Below are 26,968 nucleotides of genomic sequence, written 5' to 3' on the forward strand. Positions count from 1 at the left end.
TTAAGTAAAGAGTTGCCTAAGAAGATTTGCTTCTTGTACAGTTCTGCTGTTGTGGCTGGTGCTTTTTTCAAGATGTACATCTTGAGCTGCACCAAACTGAGTAGCTGGATGACTGGCAGTGCTGAAGTCTGGTCTTAAAAACTCTGTCCATTTACTGGTTGTGGTTACAGTAATTTTGTGTTACTGAGGTAAGACATTCTCAAACCTAAGGTAAGGGACATTTTTCTTCTTCATGTACATGGTGGATGGTCTGCTCTTCTAAACAGGCAGTGCTAAGACAAATGCTGTAATTGCATCAGGAATGGTGTGGTCAGCAGGAGCAGGGAGGTCATTCTGCCCCTGTACTCTGCACTGCTTAGACCACACCTTGAGTGCTGTGTTCAGTTCTGGGCCCCCCAGTTTAGGAGGGACATTGAGATGCTTGAGCGTGTCCAGAGAAGGGCAACGAGGCTGGGGAGAGGCCTTGAGCACAGCCCTACGAGGAGAGGCTGAGGGAGCTGGGATTGGTTAGCCTGGAGAAGAGGAGGCTCAGGGGAGACCTCATTGCTGTCTACAACTACCTGAGGGGAGGTTGTGGCCAGGAGGAGGTTGCTCTCTTCTCTCAGGTGGCCAGCACCAGAACAAGAGGACACAGCCTCAGGCTGCACCAGGGGAGATTTAGGCTCGAGGTGAGGAGAAAGTTCTTCCCTGAGAGAGTCATTGGACACTGGAATGGGCTGCCCGGGGAGGTGGTGGAGTCGCTGTCCCTGGAGCTGTTCAAGGCAGGATTGGACGTGGCACTTGGTGCCATGGTCTAGCCTTGAGCTCTGTGGTAAAGGGTTGGACTTGATGATCTGTGAGGAAAAAAACCCAAACAACCTCCCCCAAAAACCAAAACTCAGACCACCAAGCCCACGGCAAAACCTATCACAGATCCCCAGGCGCTTAGGCTCCCATCCGCCTCCCACCCCGGAAAGCGCCACCGCGGCCGCCGGCGCCGCTCGGCTTCCCGGAACCTTCGGAGCGGGGACGCAGATCCGCGGAGCGGGGGCCGGGCCGGAAGGCGATAGAGAAGGACCCTGGGGAAGATGGCGGCTGCCGTGGGGGGCCCACGTGGAGGTGAAGCTGCGGCGGGCAAGGAGGCGGACAGCGGTAACAGCACTCCTTACCCAACGGGGCGGGAGGGCGCTGAGCTCGGGGTCCTGCCTTCTCGGACGGGCTGCTAGGGGCTTCCCAGTTTCCACTGTGGGCCACCTCCGGCCTCGATAAGGTGCTTCTCACTGCCGTGCACAAGCCCGCCGGTGGGCCCGGTCCTCTTTTACCGTTCCAGAGCCTGCACCGGGTGTTGAAAACAGTTGGGCGGGGCGCCGGGAGCTAAGACACCGGGCCAGCTGCTGCAGAAGCTCTGCCGGTAGTGCGGAGGCAGAGGGACACGGGGAACCCGCGGGTTCTGCCAGCGGGGCTGCGTGGGGGTTACTCTGCTGTGGCCCCTGACGTTGCGCCTGCTCCTTGCCTGTTCCTCCGTGTGCTGTGGCTTTTGGTTTCTCTCTGCTTAGCCTGTGATGTGCGTGTGTTACCGACAGCAGCTCGCTTATTTGCTGCGCGCACAAATAAAATCATTGTCTGCTCTTTGTTTCTGGAGTATCCCTTGCTGGGAGGGCGGCAGGGAGCGATCGAGCAGAGCTGTGGGTTGAGTGTCTTCTGTGCCTTTCCGAGACGGGGATCAGCTTCTTGCTCCGAAGGATGCCCGCCAGATAGGCAGTTTGCGTTAATCCATTAGGAGAGCAAGGAGTGTAAGCAAACACTCGTACGGCCTTTACGGATGAGGCTTCACTCGGTTTTGCCTCTTCACGTGTTGTGGGGGCATCTACTCTGCCCTGGTGGGACCTCACTGTGAATACTGCTTTCAGTTTTGGGCTCCCCAGTTGAAGAGGGACAGGGATCTGCCGGAGAGGGTCCAGCGAAGAGCTGCGAGGATGATGAGGGGACTGGAGGGCATGGCTGATGAGGAGAGGCTGAGTGCCCTGGGGCTGTTTAGTCTGGAGAAAAGAAGATTGAGAGGGGATTTGATGAGTGTCTATAGACACCTGAGGGCTGCGCAGGAGCTGGGGGACAGGCTCTGCTCACTTCCTCCTTGGGACAGGACAAGGAGCAGTGGGTGTAAGTTGCAGCACAGGAGGTTCCACCTCAACACAAGGGGGAGCTTCTTTACTGTCACAGAGTCACAGAGCCCTGGAACAGGCTCCCCAGAGAGGTTGTGGAGTCTCCTTCTCTGGAGACTTTCAAGACCTGTCTGGATGTGGTCCACTGTGATTTGTGCTAGATTGTGTGGTCCTGCTCTGTCAGGGGGGTTGGACTCGATGATCATCTCCTTGGGTCTCTTCTAGCACCTAATATCCTGTGATCCCTAACTAGCTGTGATTGATTCTTAATTGTATTATATATAGAAATTATTTTCTTTACTTTGGGAGAAATCAAATTTGTGGACATTTGAAGCTGTAACCCCCAGTGGTTCTGTTTGAGGATCAGAAGTGAACCCAAAGGGAAGCCTTGTGTGCAGTGTCTTTCAGTGCTCATTTCTTAATGACTGCTATTTTTAACTGTATGTGCTTATGATGTTAGGAGGAAGTTCTTCACAGAGAGAGTGATTTGCCATTGGAATGGGCTGCCCAGGGAGGTGGTGGAGTCACCATCCCTGGGGGTGTTCAAGAAGGGACTGGATGAGGCACTTGGTGCCATGGTCTAGTTGATTGACTAGGGCTGGGTGCTAGGTTGGCCTGGATGACCTTGGAGGTCTCTTCCAAGCTGGTTGATTCTATGATTGTATGACACTTGAATGCTCTGCTCTTGATTACTTGATATAGTGGGTCCACTGAAAAAACCCAAACATATTTTAGCACACCCTAAAGCTGCAACTCATTTCCTTTTGCTTTAGCATCTGCACCATTGAAGACTTGATGTTTGCTATCTGACCCACTGAACAGGCTGCTGAGGGAATTGGTGGATTCTTCATGTGTTTGATTTGCCATCTATTCCACCATTCTCTTCTGTCTTGCTCTTGCTTTATTCCAGACTTAAGTACTTTAACTTTCAATCCCCCCTTTCTGTTTTGCAGGGAGCATAGAGTGTGTAATTTGAATGTGGAGTTCACAGGATGTTAGGGGTTGGAAGGAACCCAAAGAGATCATCAAGTCCACCCCCTCTGCCAGAGCAGGGCCATATAATCTAGCTCAGGTCACAGAAGAATGCAACAAGATAGGTCTTGAAAGTCTCCAGAGAAGGAGACTCCACAACCTCTCTGGGGAGCCTATTCCAGTGCTCTGTGACCTTTAACAGTAAAGAAGTTCCCCCTTGTGTTGAATTTTTGTTTGTTATGTTCTCAAAATTGCTTTTTTTTTTTTAAGCTGGCATCAAGGAGTCTATTTGGTATAATTGCTCCATCCCAGATAACATAATCTTGTAGTATTAATTTTAACCTTGCTTCTCTTTTTTCTTCAAGGTGAGACTCAACAAAACTCTGGGCAATCTGATCTAGTTGAGAATGGCTCCTGCTTATTGCAGAGGGTGTTGAACTAGATGACCTTTGAAGGTCCTTTCTGTCCCAAACCATTCTATGGTTCTATAACATAACAAATAGCCCAAAGCATCTATACAATAAAACTCTCAGGTAGCTCAAATTATTTGCTTGTTATAATATAAACTGAAACACAAGGGATGACTAATAATAGCTTCTAACTCCCAGAAGCCAGGCTGAGTTTCAAACAATCTTCTTAACAACTAGACAGAGTTTAAAGAGGAGTTTGTTCTGTTTGTGTATCGAGAATTTGAGCAGAAAATTTCACTGCCACTGGTTTCTTTCAGACTGACCACTATCTTAATTCTTTATTTCACAAAGCAATCTTCTCTCTCTGTTCATTATGCTTAGGTAATCAGTTTTGCTAGTATTACTTACCTTAAGCAGAATCTGCTAAGTTAATTCATGTGGCTGTTTCCATTTCATACAATCAAAGAATTGTTTTGATTTTAACAGACTTCTAAGATCATTGAGTCCAACCTTCAACCTAAGATCACTGTGGCTGTTAAACCATGTCACCAAGTGCCATGTCCACGTTTCTTGAACACCTCCAGGGAGGATGACTTCACTACCTGATTCTCTGGGCAACCTGTTCTATTTAAACACTAGATGTCAGTGTTGCAGCTTGTATATGAGTGCATACATTTGTATACGCTTGTGTTTATATCTGCATTTACAAATTATCATTTTTGAACTGGAAAATACTGTTGTTGTTTTTTTTCCTTCCACAAATTTGCATCTCTGAATGTTAAAATATTTATTAATCTAGTAATAAGTTTCCAAGGCTGCCTGTTTCCCAAACTGTTATATCACTTGAAATCATCACCAAGATGAGCAAGCACTTGAACTTTCTAATAACTTAATTGTGGTTCATGCCTACTTGAGCAATCTTTTGTAACATCAAGCACTACATTGCCCTGAATTTCAATAACATACACCTGTGGAACAAATTAAGCCAGTGACAGATTCTTACTAGAAATACAACTGCTGATACATTTTGTTTGTTTGTTTCTGGGATTTTTTACCCCTAGATTCTGAATTAAGCTCAGGACTTCCAGAGGACAGCTACTCTTCAGGTGGTGAAGCCCTGGATGGTGATGATGAAGATGAAACTGGCAATGTGGTTGAAGAGGCAACAAGTTCCAAAGCTGACCCAGGTGCAGGTTGGGCAGATGCCATGGCAAAAGTGCTCAACAAAAAGATTCCACAAAATAAGTCTACCATTTTGGCCAAGAACAAAAAGCTGCAGAAGGAGAAACAAAGGGAAAAACAAGAGAGGCTGGAGAAGAGAATAAAGGTGAGGAAAGGATGTAGTATGTTGTGCAGTCAGATGGGGATACGTGTAAGATCCCCTCAGTGAGGGCTTGGGAGAGTGCTCAGAGACTGTCTCAGCTTTGAAATCTCTGCTCCATCATGTTGTAGCTTCAATATATTTTTTACTTTGCAGACAATAATGCTGTAGGGCTTTTTCCTCTGAGTGCTTTTTCTAGGCCATCAGGCAGACTGATCTTTGGCAGCAGGACTGTTCTAGTCTGTCAAATTAAGGTGATTTTGTTGTTGCGAGAAAGCAAGCTGTTGCTTTAAGCTTAGGTTTGTAATTGCAGTTGTTAATTGGGGTATAATTCACTTTGTCAGCATTACAAATTGTAATAGTTCTCTCTCATAAAAACTGAGAAGGAGAAAGAGAAGACTGTTTTCATTTAAATTCTGCAATTACTTCCAAAATCAAAAGCCTCTGGATTGAAACTGCAGTGATCATTGATGTGGCTGTGGATCATTGTTTGCTCCCCTCAATGATTTTCCTGGTAGGAGCTTTCTATTCCAGTGCCTGTGCCCTAAATTGCTTCTGATTCTGTAACTGTTATGAGGAAAACATAGCTATGTTGGCAGTAAAGTTATTTGTATGTCTTTAGTGGAACTTTTAATTCCAGTCTGTGATTGATTTACCTTCAGGCTACAAATACATTAATAATTCTAATGTCTCATCATCCCAGTTCTGTTTCAATAAGATAACCAGGCTATCCACCTGACAGTCCAGGACATGCTGTGGTAGGCCACAGCCTGCCTTTTAAATACACAGAGCTTCAGTATGCCATCTGCTCAGTTGTGGTTGCCCTAAATACTTGTCTAGTCAATATGTGGGAGTGCTGCAAAGCAGAGTGGAGCAGCTGGTCCCATAATCGTAGAATGAACCAGGTGAGAAGAGACTTCCAAGATCATCCAGTCCAACCTAGCACCCAGCATTAGACAGTCAACTAGACCATGGCACTAAGTGCCTTATCAAGGCTTTTCTTGAACATCTCCAGAGACAGTGACTCCACCACCACCCTGAGCAGCCCATTCCAATGCCAGTCACTCTCTCTGGGAAGAGGCATTTGAGATTTTCTAGGCTTCTTTTGCTTGTCTTAAGCCAGAGACATCACTGTGGTGCAACTCTTCTAGCTTTTGTTACAGCGGAAGGCTAGGGACTCTTTGAGATTTGACTGTCACTTACAATCATAGAATCTACCAGGTTGGAAGAGACCTCCAAGATTATCCAGGCCAACCTAGCACCCAGCCCTAGCCAATCACTAGGTGCCCCATCCAGTCTTTTCTTGAGCACCTCCAGGAATGGTGCCTCCACCACCTCCCTGGGCAGCCCATTCCAATGCCAATCACTCTCTCTGCCAACAACTTCCTCCTGACATCCAGCCTGTACTTCCCTCAGCACAACTTGAGACTGTCCCCTTGTTCTGTTGCTGGTTACCTGGGAGAAGAGACTGACCCCCACCTGGCTGCAAGCTCCCTTCAGGTAGTTGTAGAGAGCAATGAGGTCTGCCCTGAGCCTTCTCTTCTGCAGGCTGCACACTCCCATCTCCCTCAGCCTCTCCTCACAAGGCTGTGTTCCAGGCCTCTCACCAGCTTTGGACACTTTCCAGCATCACAACATCTCTCTTGAACTGAGGAGCCCAGAACTTGCCTCAGACCTGTTGTCCAGCCCCATATTGAAGCTCCCCCTAGCCTCAAATCAATCTCTGCTTTGCTGATCTATTTTTTTCCCCTTTTGCTACCTACTCCCTCAGAGTTTGCTGCGTTGCCAAATGCTCTATGTTGTTTCACATAACAATATTTATAACACAGCTCGACAAGAAGCGGGAGTGGGAAATGATGTGCCGAGTGAAGCCAGATGTTGTCAAAGACCGAGAGACTGAAAGAAATCTTCAGAGAATTGCCACAAGGTAAGAGGGGTTTCTTTGAATGCTTTCCTTAAATATATGTCTATTGAAAAAAAGAAGGAAAAGGGGAAGAAAAGGCCTATGCAGGTAATCTGTTTCCAATCAGATGGAACTCGTAAGAAGTGACTAGCAGGAGCAGAATGATTTATATACAGGCTTGCATTCTACAGTATCAAGTTCAAAACAACGATTTCAGAAGCTTTATGAAAGAGTAAAAATTTAAATGGGAATGTAATGTTTGCTTAACAGAAGTGCTTTGTTGGATTCCCCTCATTTTGGTAATGTTTAAAAATGCAGGACAGTTGTTTCTACTACTCTTGAGTTTCTTCTTTGTAGAGAATTAACCAGATGTACATCTCTTATGTTGGTTGCCTGTTCTGTGTTGTGGTAGTTTGGTAGAACTAATTGAACAGCTTGATATGCTCTCTGTTTCACAGAATGGTAAGGGTTGGAAGGGACCTCTGGAGATCATCTAGTCTAACATCCCTGCTAGAGCAGGTTCCCCTCTCTCCTTACTCATTCCTCTCTGCCTTGTCGCCCTACTTCAACTGCTCTTAAGATTTTGCTCAAGGAGTTTAATACTTTATTACAGAATGAATAACATGCTTCTGGGCATGAAATATACTCTTCAGATGATCCCAGTGCCATGTTAACGTGCTTTGGGGTCTGAATAGTAATGTGAATTTCTAATTCCTAGCAGTAAATGTGAAAGAAGAAAGAAAACTGAAAGTCTCTTAGATTGTAAATGTTACTTCTTACCTGAATTGAGGTTCTGAGTATCTGTTTTAGAATCATAGAATCAACCAGGTTGGAAGAGATCTCCAAGATCATCCAGTCCAACCTAGCACCCAGCCCTAGCCAGTCAACTAGACCATGGCACTAAGTGCCTCACCCAGGCTTTTCCTTAACACCTCTAGGGATGGTGACTCCACCATCTCCCTGGGCAGCCCATTCCAAAGCAAATCACTCTCTCTGCCAAGAACTTCCTCCTAACATCCAGCCTAGTCCTCCCCTGGCACAACTTGAGACTGTGTCCCCTTGTTCTGTTGCTGGTTGCCTGGGAGAAGAGACCAACCTCCACCTGGCCACAGCTTCCCTTCAGGTAGTTGTAGAGAGCAATGAGGTCCCCCCTTGAGCCTCCTCTTCTCCAGGCTAAACAACCCCCAGCTCCCTCAGCCTCTCCTCACAGGGCTGTGTTCCAGGCCCCTCACCAGCTTTGTTGCCCTTCTCTGGACATGTTCCAGCATCTCAACATCTCTCTTGAATTGAGGAGCCCAGAGCTGGACACAGCACTCAAGGTGTGGCCTGACCACTGCTGAGTACAGGGGCAGAATAACCTCCCTTGTCCTGCTGGCCACACTGTTCCTGATCCAGGCCAGGATGCCATTGGGTCTCCTGGCCTCCTGGACACACTGCTGGCTCAGGTTCAGCTACTATCTACCAGCACCCCCAGGTCCCTTTCTTCCTGGCTGCTCTCCAGCCACTCTGTCCCCAGCCTGTAGTGCTGCTTGGGGTTGTTGTGGCCAAAGTGCGAGACCCTGCGCCTGGCCTTGTTAAATCTCATCCCATTGGCCTCTGCCCACCCATGCAGGCTGGCAAGGTCCCTCTGCAGGATTTTCCTACCTTCCAGCATATCCACACCTGCTTGTAGCTTGGTGTCATCTGCAAACTTACTGATGCTGGACTCAATCCCCTGGTCCAGATCATCCATAAAGATAATGAACAGGACTGGGCCCAGCACTGATTCTTGAGGAATAGCACTAGTGACAGCTGCCAACTGGATGTGGCACTGTTCACCACCACTCTCTGGGCCTGAGTTTTGGGGAGCTAGAAGCCATCTGGCATCTGCTCTGAGCAGTACTTTGGTAGCACTTTGATTTCTGTAAAGGGAACTTTAAACTTCTTTTTGTTGTTTTGTTTTTTTTCCCATCCCAGAGGTGTTGTGCAGTTATTTAATGCTGTCAGGACACACCAAAAAAACGTTGATGAGAAGGTGAAGAAAGCTGGGAGCTCTGTCAGGCAGCGTGCTAAACTGATGTCATCTGTTTCAAAGAAAGATTTCATCAATGTTTTAAGAAACATGGAGGATGCTAAAGAAAGCAAGAATCCTGCTGGAAAGGCCACAAAGAAAAGTAAACAGGTAGGCTTAGTCTGGGGAAAAAAGTGCATGCAAGATACCTTCTTAGTGTAATGATTGTTAATGGGCCTGCTCTTCAGAACAGCTGAGATCCAAGTGCCTGGGTTTTCCTGAGACTAATTAAGAAGGGAGCAAGTAGCTCTTAGCCTGTTTTCCCTGTCTTTTTGACTATCAGGGCACAAAACATGAAAGCTCTTCTGATAAGTCATCAAGCTTTGAGTATAACTAACTTGGTTTAGTTGTGTGGTTAAGGAAAGAACACAAAAAATTGGATTTTATCTTGGTTTTTGCACTGACCATGGAATAAACTACAGGATTTTAGTGGCTTATGACATTTGGAATTTGGCCAAGAGTAGTTATCAGCTCTTTAAAATTGTTGAAGGTGTGGGGGCACTTCCTCTTACACGGTGTATTAAGACTGTGCTACTTGTGTGTACCCACACTCTAGGGTGTTTCAAACTCCATTCTTCTGAATAGTTATGGTATCTGGAACTAAAGGCTTTTGTCATACAAGTGAATACCACAACAGAAAGAAACTTGAGATCTATTAAACATTGTGTGTCGGCTTTTCTTTCTCTAATTCTGTGTGTGTTAGGCTGCTGTGGCTTTAGTACTGTTAGGATGTTTTGAAAAGAAGCATTTTAACACATCTTCCAAACGTGCTTAAGAGAGACAGTGTAGTAGTCCAGCTCTTTATCAGTTCTTTCAGCTCACCAAGTAGCTCAGAGTTGAAAACAAGTTGCTCTTCCTCGTATTTCAGAAGCTGCACGTTTTTGAGGCGTATTTGTGCTCAGGTCTGAACTTTGTGCTTGGTAGTGGGTGGAATACTTCTTTTGGCTCAGGCTCACAGCAGTTAACCAAGTGCTTTTCTGTGCCAGGAAGAAATACTTTAATCAGTTGGGAGACAACAGTTTGTCATATGTTTTTTGTTTGTGTGCACTTGGGGAGCATGCTGAAACACTGCCTGGCATGAAGAGCTCCTACAATTTTCATGCAAGTGTAATACTGAAGTATTTTTTAGATTCTTTGGATAATGAGAACAATTTAGCTTGATGCTGACACTATTTTGCCTTAACTAATTCCAGCTTACTTGCTTGTGGTGGACATTGAATCAATAGCTGAGCAAAAAATAGGAAGTTTTTCTGCTTTGTGTCAGATTGTAACAGGGCAGCTTTCTAATGACTAGGTCAGAAAACACTGCAAATGTTTCAATACTGTGAAAAAAGAGAAGTCTTACAGAGCACACTTCCATAGAAATGCTCTGGAGCTGCTTTAAATGCTGGTTGGGTAGTGCTCATTTTGAGTATTTATATAGGTGCTGCTTTCACATGGCTTGTGAACAAAACCTCCAGATTTTGACTTCTGTAATATAAAGCTGTAATTGTTTGTTTGGTTGGTTGGGTTTTTTTGTTTGTTTGAGGAGGGGATTTGAGTTATAGCTGCCTGGATAGACCACCCTCTCTTCCTGTGTGGTATTTGCTTCAGTGCTTCTCCATTCACTGCTGAACCAAACTCTCTTTCTTTCAAGCCGTTTCCAATCTGCCTTATTTTCTCTTGAGAACATATCCTACCTATTTAGCAGGCTCCCACTGTTAATAGTTGTTGATTCTTGAGGTTGAGGCCAAAATCTGATCTTCAGTGTGCTCAGAACGACACAAGCTTTTTAGCCACCAAACAGTACTACTGGCCTTCACTGTCATATCTCTGCTTCTTGGTCTTTGAGGGTTTCTCAGAGGTTAATAAACAGGAATGAGGCTTTTTGGGTGGTGAATTTCTTGCTATTGCAAGAAGCTTGGCAGATTATTTTGTGCCATCTGAAAGCTTTTGCTTGTTTTGTGGCATTATTTCTGTGTTGTAGCAGCCTGCTTTGTTTTTTAGCAGTTGAGAGTATGGCATGCATTTAATTTTCTGTAAAAGAGGGGGGAAATACATTTGTTTATCTCAACAAAAACAATGGAAGAGATGCCAATCCCAAACTCCAGGCACTCTGCCATCAATTAAAATGCAGTCCAGAACAATAAAAATACTACCCCACCCACATAAAACAAGCAGTCAGCAGGAAAAATAGCAGGATAAAGTTTTACCAGTGAAAGCAAAACTTTTCTTGACTCAAGCCTTGTGCTATGAAAGGAGACTTGACTGTATTTGTGAGAATGGGCAAGTGCTTTCTCTTAACTTTACAGTGGTTTTTGAATACAAAAATAGCTCCTCTAGTTTTGAAAGTTTGGTGGCTTCTCTTGGGTGTCTGGTGTTGGTGAATTAAACCTCTTCTAAGTTGACAACTTGGGTCTATACATGTGTGAGAAAGAGAAAAATTGCTCTGTGAAGTCCCATCTTTTGCACAGTAGCATAACCACTTTGAGAACCACTTTTGTTCTCTCTTGCCATCAGCTTCAGACATTGATGGGAAGACCAGGTAGTCTGTGCCCTGTAAGAATGCTGTTTCTAGTCTTGAATACTTTTAGCCATTGGTTAAATACTATTTAGGGTACACCCATCCCATGTGGGTAAGAAAAGACTGTGAAAATTTTCCTGTGCCATGTGAAACTGTAGCTCTTCTTGGGGATTTTTCTTTTTGGTGCCCAGATGGGAGTAATTACTTCTGTCAGAGCCAAAAGCTTTGCCTTTCCTATCATTAGCTGTTTATCAAGGTAGTTCTTGCTGAGCCAGCTGACTGTGTAATAATTTTCCCTGACTGTATGTGATGCTTGCCTCTGGGTAAGATCATCTAATTACCCTCCCCTCACCACCTTATCTGAAAGCCTTGCTATGGGAAAGAAAAAGATTTAAATTTTTCTTTTTAAACTCCTGCTGGTTTGGGTGGGATTTGTTTTTTTTTTTTTAATTTTGGGATGTGTTTGGGGAGGAGCATTTATTGGGAAGCAGAAGAGCTTTAAATCTTGTTCAACACAGTCCTGGCAGATGAGATTTTGATTTCAATGTGTTGATTGTATCTTGCAGCTTCCCACTTGTAAGATACTATAAGAAACATTAGGCTGCAAGTTTAGAAGAGGTGCATATCAGAGATGCTGTCTCTCCAGCTCTAGAGGCTGAAGTCATCTTTCTGTCTGTAAATACCAAAGTAGGTATTGGCAGAGATTTCGAGTCCTCTTTAAGATTATGTATTAGGATAGTACCCTGCACCAAGCCAGGAGCAGGTGTGGATATGTTGAAGGGTAGGAAAGTCCTGCAGAGGGACCTTGCCAGGCTGCATGGGTGGGCAGAGGCCAATGGGATGAGATTTAACAAGGCCAAGTGCAGGGTTCTACACTTTGGCCACAACAACCCCAAGCAGCACTACAGGCTGGGGACAGAGTGGCTGGAGAGCAGCCAGGAAGAAAGGGACCTGGGGGTGCTGGTAGATGGTAGCTGAAGATGAGCCAGCAGTGTGCCCAGGTGGCCAAGAAAGCCAGTGGCATCCTGGCCTGGACCAGGAACAGTGTGGCCAGTAGGACAAGGGAGGTTCTTCTACCCCTGTACTCAGCAGTGGTCAGGCCACACCTTGAGTGCTGTGTCCAGCTCTGGGCTCCTCATTTCAAGAGAGACGTTGAGATGCTGGAACATGTCCAGAGAAGGGCAACAAAGCTGGTGAGGGGCCTGGAACACAGCCCTGTGAGGAGAGGCTGAGGGAGCTGGGGGTTGTTTAGCCTGGAGAAGAAGAAGCTCAGGGCAGACCTCATTACTGTCTACAACTACCTGAAGGGAGGTTGTAGCCAGGTGGGTATTGGTCTCTTTTGCCAGGCAACCAGCAACAGAACAAGTTGTGCTGGGGGAGGTTTAGGCTGGATGTTAGGAGGAAGTTCTTCCCAGAGAGAGTGATTGGCATTGGAATGGGCTGCCCAGGGAGGTGGTGAGGTCTCTGTCCCTGGAGGTGTTCAAGAAAAGCCTGGATGAGGCATTTAGTGCCATGGTCTGGTTGACTGGCTAGGGCTGGGTGCTAGGTTGGACTGGATGATCTTGGAGATCTCTTCCAACCTGGTTGATTCTATGATACCTTTGCTTCCAGAGTTGAGTGAAGTTTCTCATCTTTTATAGTACAGACAAGTTGACTGATGTAGTGAATTGCATAGGACCCTAAAATCTCAGTTGTAAGAAAACAAGGAAATTTTAGAGTTCACATTCCTAGAGCAGCCTCAACTCTTCTCCTTTATTACATGTGAGTTACAACCAGATCATTTAGTACTAGAAGCTCTGATCTTGACTTTGTGCTTGCCACCAGTGCTACTCCTTGTAAAGCACTGCTGGGTGGTAAAAGTGTTTCAAATGACATATAAATAACTGACATGAAAGTTACAAATGTTTGTTGTGACAAGCAAAACCTGCATGCATCAACCTTTGTTTTCAGTTTAGGCCTTTGTACTGTGGTTTTCTGAATCATCTTTGTTTGCTTCAGCTTAGGAGTTTGCTTGTTACATCAGATATGTTGCAGAGCATTTCAGGGCTGGAAGCGAGAGTGGGACTTTATGGTCTGCTTCAGTAACTATGAGGCAAATTCTGCAAGTCAATTTTTCTTCAAACTGTGCTAACTACATGATTTGGAGGTACAGTTTGCTTCCTATGTTGTGACAGCATCTGGAAAGTCAGTGTGTTGGTCTTAAAACAGCACCTGTTCTAAAATAATGTACTGATGAGAAGAAAGATGAGCAGAGAAGAATACAAGCGGTATTTTGTATCAGTGCTGTCTCATATTGCTCATGTGGGACTTGAAATAAAATGCTTTTCCAGAGAAGTTTCTTCTGCCTGAAGTGTATTTCCTAAGTGCTCCAAGTGTTTGGTGAGTAATTTGTAAACACAAACTGGTCAGGTTTACTGTAGATTTTTCTTTTGTTTATAAAACTCACTGTTCAATAAATATTTTAAACAGTAGTTTTACGATGGTTCAAGGGCAGGATGAATACAGCACTTCTGGCTTTGGCTGTTGCTCTTGCTGGGACACAAGTGCCATGGGAGCTTTCATTTTTCAAGTTAGATGGGGATAGAAATGTGCTTTCCAGCTTAAAAATTCTGTCTATTTAAAACCTGTGAGAGTGACTGCATTCCTTTTTCTTGCAGCTGCAATGGCAATTGGCACGTTATCTGCTTTTTTCCACAGCTTTCCACTGTGTGGAATTGGGATGGGGAAGAGAAAAGATGATTTTATCCACGTACCTGTTTAGAGGGATGGTAGTCTGAACAGTCACTTTAACCAGCTGTAGGAAATTGTTTGTTTCTGAGGCATGGATCATAGAATCAACCAGGTTAGAAGAGACTTCCAAGATCATCCAGTCCAACCTAGCACCCAGCCCTGTCCAGTCAACCAGACCATGGCACTAAGTGCCTCATCCAGGCTTTTCTTGAACATGTCCAGGGATGGTGCCTCCACCACCTCCCTGGGCAGCTCATTCCAATGCCAATCACTCTCTCTGGCAAGAACTTCCTCCTAACATCCAGCCTGTACTTCCCCGGGCACAACTTGCGACTGTGTCCCCTTGTTCTGTTTCTGGTTGCCTGGGAGAAGATCCAACCCCACCTGGCCACAACCTCTCTTCAGGTAGTTGTAGACAGCACTGAGGCCACACCTGAGCCTCCTCTTCTCCGGGCTGCACACCCCCAGCTCCCTCAGCCTCTCCTCATAGGGTTTGTGTTCCAGGCCCTTCACCAGCCTTGTTACTCTTCTGTGGACATGTTCCAGCACCTCAGCATCTCTTGAATTGAGGAGCCCAGAACTGGGCACAGTACTCAAGGTGTGGCCTGACCAGTTCTGAGTACAGGGGCAGAATAACCTCCCTTGTCCTACTGGCCACATAGATGACTCCTAGAAATTTGGTAAGGTGTATCAACACCTCTTTTAATATTTAAAGGAGGCTTTTCTTAATTAGAGGATAATGACATTACAGAGTAGAGGAAGTTTGTTACTACAGCTGCTGTGTGCTGCTCTTAGAGAACTAATTGAAGGAGTAACCAGGCTCGCATGTATTCCAGCAGGTTTGAGAGGGCAGCCAAGTATTAATTCAGTTCAGCTGCAGCCACAGTTAGATGTGTTCACCCAATTTTAATAAATGTCTTCCCATCACATGCACAGAAACTTTTCATTTAGATTCCTTTATAAATCATGCATTTTTATATCTTTTTTTTTTTTTCCTGAATGTGTGTACATTCTTTTGAAGATCACTTTGTAAACGTTTGGAGTAGTTGTGTTTCATATGTGGCACTTTGGTTTTATACCAAAAGGTTGCTGACTACCTAACTGTATGGTGTATTTGGACTTTTTTCATTGAGATAGATAGATAGATCTAATTACTTACAGCAAGCATGACAAAGACAGTAAAGTCATCCCTTTAATCTCAATTTTTGAACTCCTGACCTGCATCTTTCTCAGCATTACAGCTGGTGCCTTCTATTTCTGAACTGCTCAGTGACTGAGTTATACCTCAGTAATTAACAAACAAATTATACATATAAATACAATATTCCTAACAGAGCATAGAGTCATAGAATCAGCCAGGTTGGAAGAGACCTCCAAGATCATCCAGTCCTATCCAGTCAACTAGACCATGGCACTAAGTGCCTCATCCTGTCTTTTCCTCAACACCTCCAGGGATGGAGACTCCACCACCTCCCTGGGCAGCCCATTCCAATGGCAAATCACTCTCTCTGTGAAGAACTTCCTTAAGGCAAAGGATTGTTGTGCAGCATTAGAAGTTGTTTAATGGCAGCATTCTTACTTGATTACAGGAACATGTATTGACTTACCCAGTTTGTGTCATCAGCAGGGATAGGTTTTTAAGGCCTACAGGCTCTGTTCATTATCTGTTGCTGTGGCTGGTAACACGCATCTGTGTTAAGAAGGGAATGTAGACCTTTGCCAGTATTTCAGTGTGTATTTGATTGACAGATGTAAAGAACCTTGTGAGTTCCACTCCATCTAAGCAGATTAAGGGTCACATGACAGCTGTATTTTAGTAGGATCACATCGTTTGATTTCCATTTCTGTCCACTTGATCAGAAGTCAGGAAGGGACAAAGATTGTGCCTTTGCCCTTTGTTTCCATCAAGCTCTCTGTTTGTGCTCTTCATATTTATATTCCTGAATGTGCTCTTTCTTCCTTCACCTTTGGCTTAAGCATTCAGCTCAGCATCTTGGTGCCTAATGCACAATCAGCCCTGTCATCTGCTTGCACAGAATGACCAGTTCCCTGTTTGTCATCATGAATCACATACAGTCCAGTGTAATGCTGTCTTCTAATATGCAGATAGTATGTGATCAATGTAGATAGATATTTTAAGATAATCTGGATACCAAATGCCTGTCCTATACACTTGGGTGATGAAATCAGGTTTGGGGATGGCAGTCCTCTCCAGATGTTTATAATTCGTCCAGATTTGGGAGAATGTCTGTGGGGATAGCAAAAGACCTGCTCCTCACTACAAAATCCACCCTTAACTGCTTCTTTAGGTTCCAAAAGAGTGAATGAATGATGCAAGTTTTTAATGGATGTCTGTAGGAAATCTCTCTTTATTCTCTCCTTAAAGTTACAGACAAAACACTTTTAAGTTTGTCTTTCTCTGAAAAGGAATAAAGTGGTTTTAGTTGAAACATTGCAGAAGCTTTCAGCATGAAGCAGTTGACGTTTGTCAGATTTTCTAAGTGAATATGAGCAGGGACTTGGTATTGAGATGTCAACACCATCTGTAATATTTGCCACTAACTTGCTTTGCTAGTTACTAGTGCACAAGATAACTAAGTTACTTTGCTAGTTACTAGTGCACAAGATAACTAAGTTGCTTTGCCAGTTACTAGTGCACAAGATAACTAAGTTGCTTTTCCAGTTACTAGTGCACAAGATAACTAAGTTACTTTGCTAGTTACTAGTGCACAAGATAACTAAGTTGCTTTTCCAGTCACTAGTGCACAAGATAACTAAGTTGCTTTGCCAGTCACTAGTGCACAAGATAACTAAGTTGCTTTGCCAGTCACTAGTGCACAAGATAACTAAGTTGCTTTGCCAGTTACTAGTGCACAAGATAACTAAGTTACTTTGCTAGTTACTAGTGCACAAGATAACTAAGTTGCTTTTCCAGTCACTAGTGCACAAGATAACTAAGATGCCATTCTGTTTTCCCAGGTGTTGCAAGGCTCTTTTTTTCAGTAAAACTATGTCTAAAACAGCCACAATTGAAAATTTGGCTGTATCTATATTTTGATCTTCCTGTAGCTATACAAAACACAGAAAGTAAAAACTATTAGACTTTTATCTGGTAAATGGAGTTGGAAGCCCTGTAAAATCAGCTCTGCACTTTTGGCTTTACAACTTATAGGCAATGTACTTAGAGAAAAACATATCTAAGTTTGTATTAAAAAGCGTTGTCTGGAAGTAAGAAGAAATATTGAACTAGTAGATCTGTTTCACAAATGAGCTCTTTGGGCACCTACTCTGTCTTTGTAGACTTCAAGACCAGCTGGTCAAACTGCTTCCAGCTTCCAGTGGTTAGAGGGTTGCTGAGTGTAGGGTTGTTTTTTCCCTATGGGAAAATCTGGTCAATTCAATGACTGTTTCTGAAGTTTACTGGAAGCTTAGTAAATATACTTTATTTTTTCTCCCACCTCCTATTCTTACAAATAATACTAAGACTGTCTCTTTAGTTTGTTGCTGAGCCCTGGACAATGTTCTGTATGTTGTCTGTGTCATTTCTTTTCCACCTGCAGGCATTGGGAAAACCCATGCAGAAACGTAGGAGGAGATGGAAGGGTCAGAAACGCAGACAAAAGGGTAGCCAGATGGCTAAGCTATGAAACTGGGATCACATGCAGTTTACATATTCCCACTTCAGGTTTAAACTGCTTTTAGAAAGCAGCCTGGAAGTGTTGAGGGGTATGTTCTGTTCCTCAATGAGTTTGCCACTCACCCATGACAACGTGAGGGAAATTACAGGAATATAAAATCAAAGATACTTGGATTTGCAGACATTTAGGATATGTTGCAAAAAGCATTTAAGTAAAAGAAGGGGCAATGAGGTTTAGCCATACAAGCTGCTTAACAGTCATAAAACCCTCAGTATTTCACATTTAGTAATAAAAATACAGAAAAGTGAGTTCTTTGTGGTTTGGTGTGGTTTGTTTTTGCTTTTTTCCCTCCTGCCTCATAGTTTTTTGGATCCTTATAGTTGTTCCAGGGCTCAGATGTAAATGGAAATCCTGAGTAAGGAAGAGGAGGCTTTTTATTAGCCCCACTTCTTCCTCATCAGCTACTCTGTGAGATGATTTCTTAAGTGCTGGGAAGTGAAGGACTTGGTCATTACTGTAGCCTTCATTGTTTGAGGCAACCTTTTGGGACTCACTCTGTTACGCCTCTTGCTGAACCGTAATGAAAAACAGCGGATGATTTCAGCATCTTTGGAGGCAAGAATCTGAGTCACATTAAAAAATCTTCAAGCTGCTAATTTATTCTAAAAAATAATAAAAAGGTCAAAAAAGTAGCTCCAGACAGCTGTGGGCCTGTATGTTTCCTTACTGTGCCAACAGGCAAGCTTTTACAGAATCCTGCAGAAATTTTGAGGTGCCCAGCTGAGATAGTACATAAAGGTCTTGCATAGATGTGTGACACCTGAGAAAAACCTGTTGTGACTCAAAAGTGCTTGTCTGAAGTGGTCTCTTGAAAGACTACTTGACTTTAGAGGGTTAGCATATCAGAGGCTTTACTCTTGACCAGACCCTTGTTTTCCAGTGTGCTAGTTTGAGGCTAGCTGGAATATTATAGTGAGAGAAATTAGATTATAGGCTGTGAAAAGGAAACAGTGGTGATGTCTGCTGCACTCATAGGCTTGATGAGATGTATGAAAACAAGAACACAAAACATAGATAAGACAGTTGGTGTGTGTCTCTGGGTGCCTGTACTTTTCTCCCTTGCCTGCTTTTCTGCGTAACTAATCCTTCTGCTTTCTAACCCTCCTTGCCGATCCTCCAAACTCACCTTGCACGTAAGGCAAAGTCTGGCATAAGGTAGAGGGGTGGAAAGAAGGTGGAAGGATGGTTGGGAGGCCCTCCTGGAGACTCTGATTTCTGGGAAGGCTGTAATAATGTTCAGTCTACTTTGAGCTAGTTTCTATTTGGTACCTACTTAAAAATGCTTCCTTGTCTTTATTTTGTGTCACTTTTGGGCTGACAATTGGGAAGAACACAGTGATGTAATCACTGGATATGCCCCATACCATCATTTTGCCTTGTACTTTACAGAACAGTACATGACAATGTACTGTTCTGTACAATGTACAATTCCCCAAGGGGAATTTATTAGCTTTACCTCTAGTATCAGTTCATACCTATATTGTAACTTAACTAGAATAAGATTGTTTCATTAGGTGAGGCTTGTTTTCAGGTGATTTCTTTCTCTATTTTTGAGAAGTTTTCTGCTGTGAGTAGCTCCTGGGTGTAGCTGTGTTGATTTCACTGAAAATGTGTAAAGGGAATGTCAATGCCAGCGTGGCCATACACTGTTCCTGAAGCACAGTAGGATAATCCTTGTGCCAGCAGAAAGGTTTCAGAGACAGCATGGGCTGAGGAGTCACAGAGTGCCATATATGCAGAAGGGCCCTGTGTTGTGTTTGAATTCTTTGCTTTTTCTGACAGAAATACTGATTTCTGGGGTTTCAGATGAACTAAGGATGAAGAAATCTGTTCTCTCATAAGCTCTTTCTGTGCTTGCTCTTTACAGCTGAGCATAATGATGAGTAACAATGCTAATGGATGGTTTTTTTCTTTGCTTAAGTCCATATGAATGCTTGGTTTTAGATATTCTGTAATACAGTTTTGACCCCTCTAAGCCTCTGCTTGCCAACCCAAAACATTCCTTCTGATTTGTACATCCCCAGTTATAGTAAACCCTAGAGGAGGATGTAAGGATGGGGAGATTCCTCATGCAGGTCATTAAGCTCTGGGTGGTCTTCTGGCTGTGCTCAAAAGGAAAATCAGTATTTGTTGTGCTTGTAGTAAAAATTCCAGTGGTGTTACTTGCAGAGAAGTTTGAACAGGAACAGCAGATTTCAGAACACACTGTAAAACATTTCATTCTCAGATTTATTTAGTAGAAATGCCAGAGCATATTTGGTGTGCACAAGAGACCTTGTGGTCTGAGTAAATCTTCCATGCCACTGTTGATATCTGCAATATTGTGTCACTTCAGCAGTACCAGGGAAATTTAGTTCAGTCACTCTGGCTTTTTATTTGGAGGGAGGATGCAAATGGGTATTGAGTCACTCTCACCTTAAGGAATAAATGATTGGGAAGAATTATACTGTGGCAGAATAGACTTCTGTTGTGCAGCTTGCATGTTCTGCAAGCTTGGAAATGCTTACCAAAGTGAATTACTGTGAGACTTCAGCTCAGAAGTCCAAGATGGTAGTGATATTGGATAGATTCTGTTTTCAGATCTGTGGCAGTTTTGTCTGTTTGGGATCAGGTATTCCTAGGAACCTTTCTTGTAGTCAAGGTCTAACTGTAATTAAAATCAGATAAAGTTGCAAACAGCACTGATTATTAAACACAAGTATCATTTTTTCTGCTAAAAATCATTATGTTTTCTGTTTCTGTTGTTACTTTAGCTACTTCAGCTGCAGTTGTGTTTTATTTCTTTCCAGCACAGAGGACACTTATTAACCTATGAGCTTGGATATTTCTGAAAATGAATTTGGGGAAAATTCTTATGATGCTGTTCTTTGTTTTCCATTTCCTCCTCCACTTCTACCAAGTAATGGTTATTTTTTGGTTTGTTTTTTCCTTGTGGGAAAGGAGTTGGTGTTTTTCTCTTGTTGTTTTTGTTTGGGCTTCTTTTTCTGTGGGTTTGAGATTTGTTTGTTTGTTTCTTTGACTTTTTGTCGTTGCTGTTATTTTGGGAGTTTTGATATTGTTTGTTTGTTCCATTTGTTGCTTTGTTTCTTGGTTTTTATTTCCTTTTTAGTTGAGGTTTAACACACCTCAGTGTAAAGTGTATATGCCTCTGCTGTTTGGTTTTTCAAGCTAGGATTAAACAGACTTGCTTGGGGATGAGAAACAGAATAGCAGCAGTCATTCAGAGCAAGATAAAGGCTGGCAGGGAAGGCAGTTGTCAGATGTATGTGAGAATGTGTTTTGGCAGTATGTACACTTTTTAACTTCTTCATCTTGACAAAAGCCTCCCTGTATTTCAAAGTCTTAGGTATTTGTATTGAGCAAAAGAGAAGAACCTGGGGAGGCAGTTCAATTTAATTAGACATGTTAGAATTGTTTTCCCAGGGCTTAGAGTGGTTGCTTGAGAGAGATTTATGTTAGGAATTCCTTCCCTGACAGGTACAAATAAACGTTTATTGTATGTGATGGTAAAGAGAGATGTCCCTGCAAGCTCTGGCATCTCATGTTGTACATGGAGCAAAGGCGTGGGAGTGCAGTGTGATGACTGTAATTCCTAGGTCTGAGAAATGTTCATCTGTTGATGGCCTGCAGTTACTGTCTTCTGGACACAGGCTGTAGGGGAATGTCTGCAGTGATGTGGTGTGTTTGCAGTTTTTTGCGGATGCAGAAACTGGGTTAAGTGCTGCCCACTGCCTTGTGTCACTTGAAGAGTGAAATGCTGTCTTCAGTCTGTCCACTCTGATTTCAAAACATACCTTTTAGTGTTGCTAGTCATCAGTAAGCCTTTGGGGACTTGAGTCTGCTTGTGTGTAGGGTTCCAAACAGCTGTGGCAAACTTTTCTGCTCTTATTTTAGCATGTTGCTGTGCCAGTAAAGCAAGAGATGAAAATGACAGTGTCCTGTAACTTACACTGAACTTAATTCCTTTAGACTTTCAAATGAAGCAGGCTTTGAGCTAAGGCACTCACTTGCAGACTGGAGCAGGTATGTGCAGAAGTATTCTGCTGTGGCTTTTCATAACTTCTTCACAGAGGGAGTGATTTGCCATTGGAATGGGCTGCCCAGGGAGGTGGTGGAGTAGTCACCGTCCCTGGAGGTGTTCAGGAGAAGACTGGATGAGGCACTTGGTGCCATGGTCTAGTAGATTGGCTAGGGCTGGGTGCTAGGTTGGACTGGATGATCTTGGAGGTCTCTTCCAACCTGCTTGATTCTAACTTGAGAAGGAGTAGAGAGTATCAATCTTCCACTGGAGTGCCGGTGAAGCCTGCAACTCCAGTGTTGAGTTTGGCAGGTCTCAGCTGAAAGTACTTTCTGTAATGTTATTTATAAAGAGTTAATTACATAGTTCCAAATTTTTGCAGTGGTAAAGGAATAAAGCAAACAGGGAGATTCTACCTTGATCATATAGCTGATGATGATGATGCCATGGGGTTTTCATAGACCATTTCCTCCTTCAGCCTAAGTGCTGCATGGGGTAGCTGTTTGTTATTGGTGACAGACCTAAGCTTTATTGTTGGGTGGGTGGTTTTATTAGAATTTGGCTAAGAATCTCAGTTCATGTTTTGTCCTGGTGCAGATTTTAGAAGGTATGTCTTCAAACTACAGTTGTTTTGGGATGTATCTTCCCCCAACAGAGCCACACTTAGGTCAGACTTTAGCTTATGCTGTGATAGCAGGCCAGATGATATTTGCTTTATTTCTATAGTGTCTTTTCAACTGATCTGTTGGCCTGTCCCATCAAATAAGTATCTGCACACCCACACTGGATATTTGAGTCTGTGTTATTTCAGCTCACGATAGCTCATCACTACGTACCAGTGACTCCTGAGATATTTTACTAACTGCTGCCTCTCAGACCTTTTGAAATAGACTGCCACACCTTCAGGCAAAGAACAAACTCATTGAAATGTATGTACCAAAAAAGAGTTAAAAAAGCAGCACCGATTTTTTTCACTCTTTGCCTTGTCAAAGGATCCACTTTATGTAGCACTGCACACTAATGTTTATACAGTCTGCCTTGTTTTCATTTGGGGATGTTCAAAGGGGGGACTTCAGTGTTGTAGTGAAATGTGGGAGACGTGGATGAACAGCTGACTGGGAGTTCAAAAGCAGTTGTAGAGAATGAAAGCTAGTTTATTTTCCCTGTGCCAAGAATCAGTTGTGTTTTATTTAGATGAAATCAGATTATGGGCTTGAAAACAAAAGTGTTCTACCATTCTTACATAAAGCAACTTGGGGAAATGATGTTACAGTTGAACTAATGGTTAATTATACAAATCTTCTTGCTGCATATTTTCTAAAGACTTGAAGAATGTTTGGTGATGGGATAGATTTAGGGAGGTTTTATTCTGAGAGGAAAATAGAGCAGCAAATTAGTTAGGAATGAAGATATTAAGCATGGGGTTTTCTTCACTTGAGAGCATGCTTAAAATTGATCAAATATTTGCTTTCAAGCATTTAATCTTCATCTTTGAGGCAGATACATGCTACCTCTGTCTTTTTCTTTAGAGCTTGTTGTAAAACTCCATTCAAACCTTTGTGGTGCCCTACATAGTGAGTAATGCTGTGGAGGATCAGCGTCCCTCTTTTGTTGAGATCCTGGTTTTGTCCTGTTGTTCACTTGACATCACCAGAAAGAAGGGCTAATGGTTGCTGAGTAGTAGCTTGGGATGAATTTGAGCATTGGGCTTTTCAAACCCTGAGCCTTTCACTGTCATTGGTGACAATGATCTGCTTCTGTGCTATTTAAAAAACAAAACAAAAAAAAAATCCCTGTTCTATGCATCGGAGGGGGAAAAAGGGGAGGAAAAAAAGGAAGGAAAAAAAAGTTAAAATCTCTGCAGGCTTTATTATTGAAAAAGGAACTCAGAACATCAGATTGTAAGGAAGATGGGATTTTTCCATCTAGGTATTTCAAACTTAACTTTGTGGCATGCTCAGACAGTGATTTGTAAAAGTTCTGAGACTGAAAAGGAGAAAAGCTGTCTGACATTTCTCAGTTCTGCAAAGGTAAACATATACAACAACTGAAATAGTTTAAAAGTGGGGAGAGAAACCAACCAAAAACAACAAAAAAAGCCAGCTACCCTCTCCTTGCATTCCAGAACAGAATAGCTGTGTTTGTGCTAACACAGATCATTCCCATGTGAACATCTAGCTGAAGCTCTGCCTAGGGACCTACCTTATCTGTAACTCTTTAATTCCAGATAATTGATGAGCCTGTCTGAGATGATTTCAGGATTTGCTGGGTATAGCATTTGAAGTTAATTGCTTCGAGCATGGAAACGGGTTAGGAGGCACTACTGAGGGGAAAAGAGTGATTTTTGGGATTGGAGACTTAGTCTTAAAAATAGGCATGTGTGAATACAACAACAACAACAACAAACAAAACCCAACCCAAAACCAAACCAAAAAACCCCAAGAAAAACAACAACCCCCTCAAACTACAATCCTCCCCCCCCCTTGAAAGACAAACAAACAGAAACCCAACAAAACAAGACAATCACCCCCCCAAACAAACAAGCCAAAACAAGAAACCACAAGCCAACAAACAGAATATAACACAATGCACACATCTTGAGGGACAGCTGTAGAATTCCTGTTTTTTTTTAACTGGGCCCTGGGAGATTAGGGAAGGAAAGTGTTAAGAGTTGTTAACACTGTTTTTGTGGGAGTAGTCTTTCAAAAAGAACTGCAGGAGAAGTCATGTTCAGCGTTTCTACTTTGAACACCTATTAAGTGGCAGGCTTTTTGCACTCAAATAATATTGCTGTCATGATAGGATGTATTAGATTTACAGAGATGGACCTGCATTCTCTGTTCTTCATTTTTCCTTCTATATAATTATGTAAACTGCTTTCTCCTGAAGACTGCACCAATGTCAGCTCAAATATGCTATAGTTCTATGTATTGCATATTCCTCTATGCATAACAAAGAAGAGGAATGAATAGATGCTTACAGTGATCTCATTTTGGAACTAATCAGCAAATCTGCATCTACAGAAGGTGCTGTCACAGATGACTCCCACCACAGTAGAGTATTAGTGGGTAGTAGTTACTTAAACTAGGGTGAGTCAGTTGAGGTCTGTCCTTTTGAGCTGGGGAGTGAGAAAAGCACACCTGAGATGGCCTGTATTACAGGATCACAGAATTAACCAGGGTGGGAAAAACCTCTAGGATCATAGAGTCCAACCTATCACCTAACCCTTCTAATTAACTAAACCATGGCACTAAATGCCTCATCCAGCCTCCTTTTAAACACCTCCAGGGATGGTGACTCCACCACCTCCCCAGGCAGCCCATTCCAATGGGCAGTGGCTCTTTCTGTGAAGGATTTCTTCCTAATGTCCAGCCTAAATCTGCCCTGGTGCAGCTTGAGACTGTGTCCTCTTGTTGTGTCACTGGGTGCCTGGGAGAAGAGACCAACCCCCACCTGGCTACAGCCTCCTTTCAGGTAGTTGTAGAGAGCAATGAGGTCTCCCCTGAGCCTCCTCCAGCTCCCTCAGCTGCTCCTTGCAGGGCTGTGCTCCAAGCCCCCTCACCTGGCGTTGTTTCAAAGGGCCTGCAAAACTAAATAGTTGTTTTCAGTGCCTCCGATTCCACTTTCACACAACATTTTTTTGCTTGCCTTCTGGACACTGAGCCACATTGTTCCTCAGAGGTATTTTGCTGCTAAGGCTTAAACCACTGAAATCCTTCACTTCATGGAACAGTTTTTAGTACATCAGTAAGAATGTAGCTTTGAGCTGTTCTTTGAGTCTATTGCCACAGGGTGGCGCTGTTGCACTGCCCATATACGATCTGTCCTTTAACGCCTGCAACCCAGCACTGCTTTTAGTGCTCACCGAAAAACTCCACTCCTCTTACTTTCCTTTATTATTCAGCAGCCTGCGTAGTGTGGCCTCAGTTTATCCATTTTCAAGTAGTAGGAAATTTGGAGTAAGGTGTTGTTGGCTTGCTGAGTGTAGGTCAACTGTTTCTTTTAGAGGCAGCTTTGCACCATATGACAAGCCCAGGTAGTGAGGTAATGATCCACATAAAGGGGATTTGGTTCATGTATTGCAGAATATGTTAAATATTAAATCAGGGGGTAGGGGGGGAGTGGTAAGCTTTTATTAAATCCATATTTGTGTTGTAGAAATGTGCCAAGAAATGTTCTAATGAAGCAGCACCTGGGAGTTAATAAATAGTATCATGAATCCATTCTGATTGCCAAGAAAGATTTTAATAAAGGAAGCCATGCCCAGGGTTGACTATTTCATCTGTGAGGAATAATTGTTTTGTTTCCATATTTCTTTTATTGGTTGGTTAAAGCAAGTTTGCTTTTTAGCATCAAGTCATTTTATGATTGTTCTGTATATTTCTGTGTCCCATCCATATAAAGAGCAGACCTCAGAAGGTCTGCTGATGCAAACTGCAAGCGTGTGAGAGGTGTTAAGTTTGGTTTCAGTAAGAGCTGGCTTTCACATTCACCTCATCTTCCTCTGTTCCCCGTTCTCCTTCCCTCAAACATTTAGGGTGAAGAGGGGCCAGAATGGAATATACTGCGTGATGACTTCATGATGGGAGCTTCTATGAAAGACTGGGACAAGGAAAGCGATGGAGAGGGTGATAATGATCAAGGAGGTGGTCTGAAACAGGAAGATGACAGTGACTGAATGAAACTGAAAACCATTCAAGACAATGTTTTACCTTCCTAACTTTGTTTGGATAAAAAGTCAGCATTCTGTGAATGTACAACACTTGGAGGATATAGGCTTTTTTTGTGGGAGAAAAAACAGTAGAACTTGCACAACTTTGGAGTGTTTTCTCCTCCATGTCAAACTTTTATTTAATATAGCTTCATTTGCTATACTGAAATCCTGAAATATTTTCCAAAACATGTGTAATTTTCAACATATTTCCAAAACATTTTGTACAGTCAAAACAGTGGCACCTGCCCAATGAAGGAGAGATTTTGCCAAGGTCATTAAAAGTTTATACATTAGTCATGGCAATTGATGTATTAGTGTGCCTGCATTTCCAAATCAGTGCTGCACTTCAAAAAGTTGTTAGCAGTTCACAATAGAAATGACTTACAATGAACACAGAAATGCCATCACCTTGTAAAGTTATCAGACTCCTATAGAGTCTTTACTACTTTAGCCAGAAAAGGGTTTGTAGATAATAAAGAAAAGTAACCATTAATGTGATAGTTCTGCT

General features: G+C 43.1%; 1 protein-coding gene across 1 annotated transcript; it reads left to right on the forward strand.

Annotated features, from left to right (window-relative positions):
- Positions 1-970: 970 nt before the first annotated feature.
- On the forward strand, positions 971-26,968 carry RRP15 (ribosomal RNA processing 15 homolog). The gene is made up of 5 exons (XM_064164530.1): positions 971-1,131; positions 4,585-4,850; positions 6,674-6,771; positions 8,704-8,908; positions 26,284-26,968. Exons 1-5 carry the CDS (start codon positions 1,068-1,070, stop codon positions 26,422-26,424), a joined length of 774 nt encoding a protein of 257 aa, XP_064020600.1. The 5' UTR covers positions 971-1,067; the 3' UTR covers positions 26,425-26,968.

This window comes from Pogoniulus pusillus, chromosome 25 (assembly GCF_015220805.1).
Source record: "Pogoniulus pusillus isolate bPogPus1 chromosome 25, bPogPus1.pri, whole genome shotgun sequence".
NCBI classification, from domain to species: domain Eukaryota; kingdom Metazoa; phylum Chordata; class Aves; order Piciformes; family Lybiidae; genus Pogoniulus; species Pogoniulus pusillus.

Coding starts and splice junctions, on each gene's coding strand:
- RRP15 (XM_064164530.1), top strand. CDS start 1,068: ATGGCGGCTGCCGTGGGGGGCCCACGTGGAGGTGAAGCTGCGGCGGGC. Junction 6,772..8,703: donor CTTCAGAGAATTGCCACAAG/GTAAGAGGGGTT, acceptor TTCCCATCCCAG/AGGTGTTGTGCAGTTATTTA. Junction 8,909..26,283: donor CCACAAAGAAAAGTAAACAG/GTAGGCTTAGTC, acceptor TCAAACATTTAG/GGTGAAGAGGGGCCAGAATG.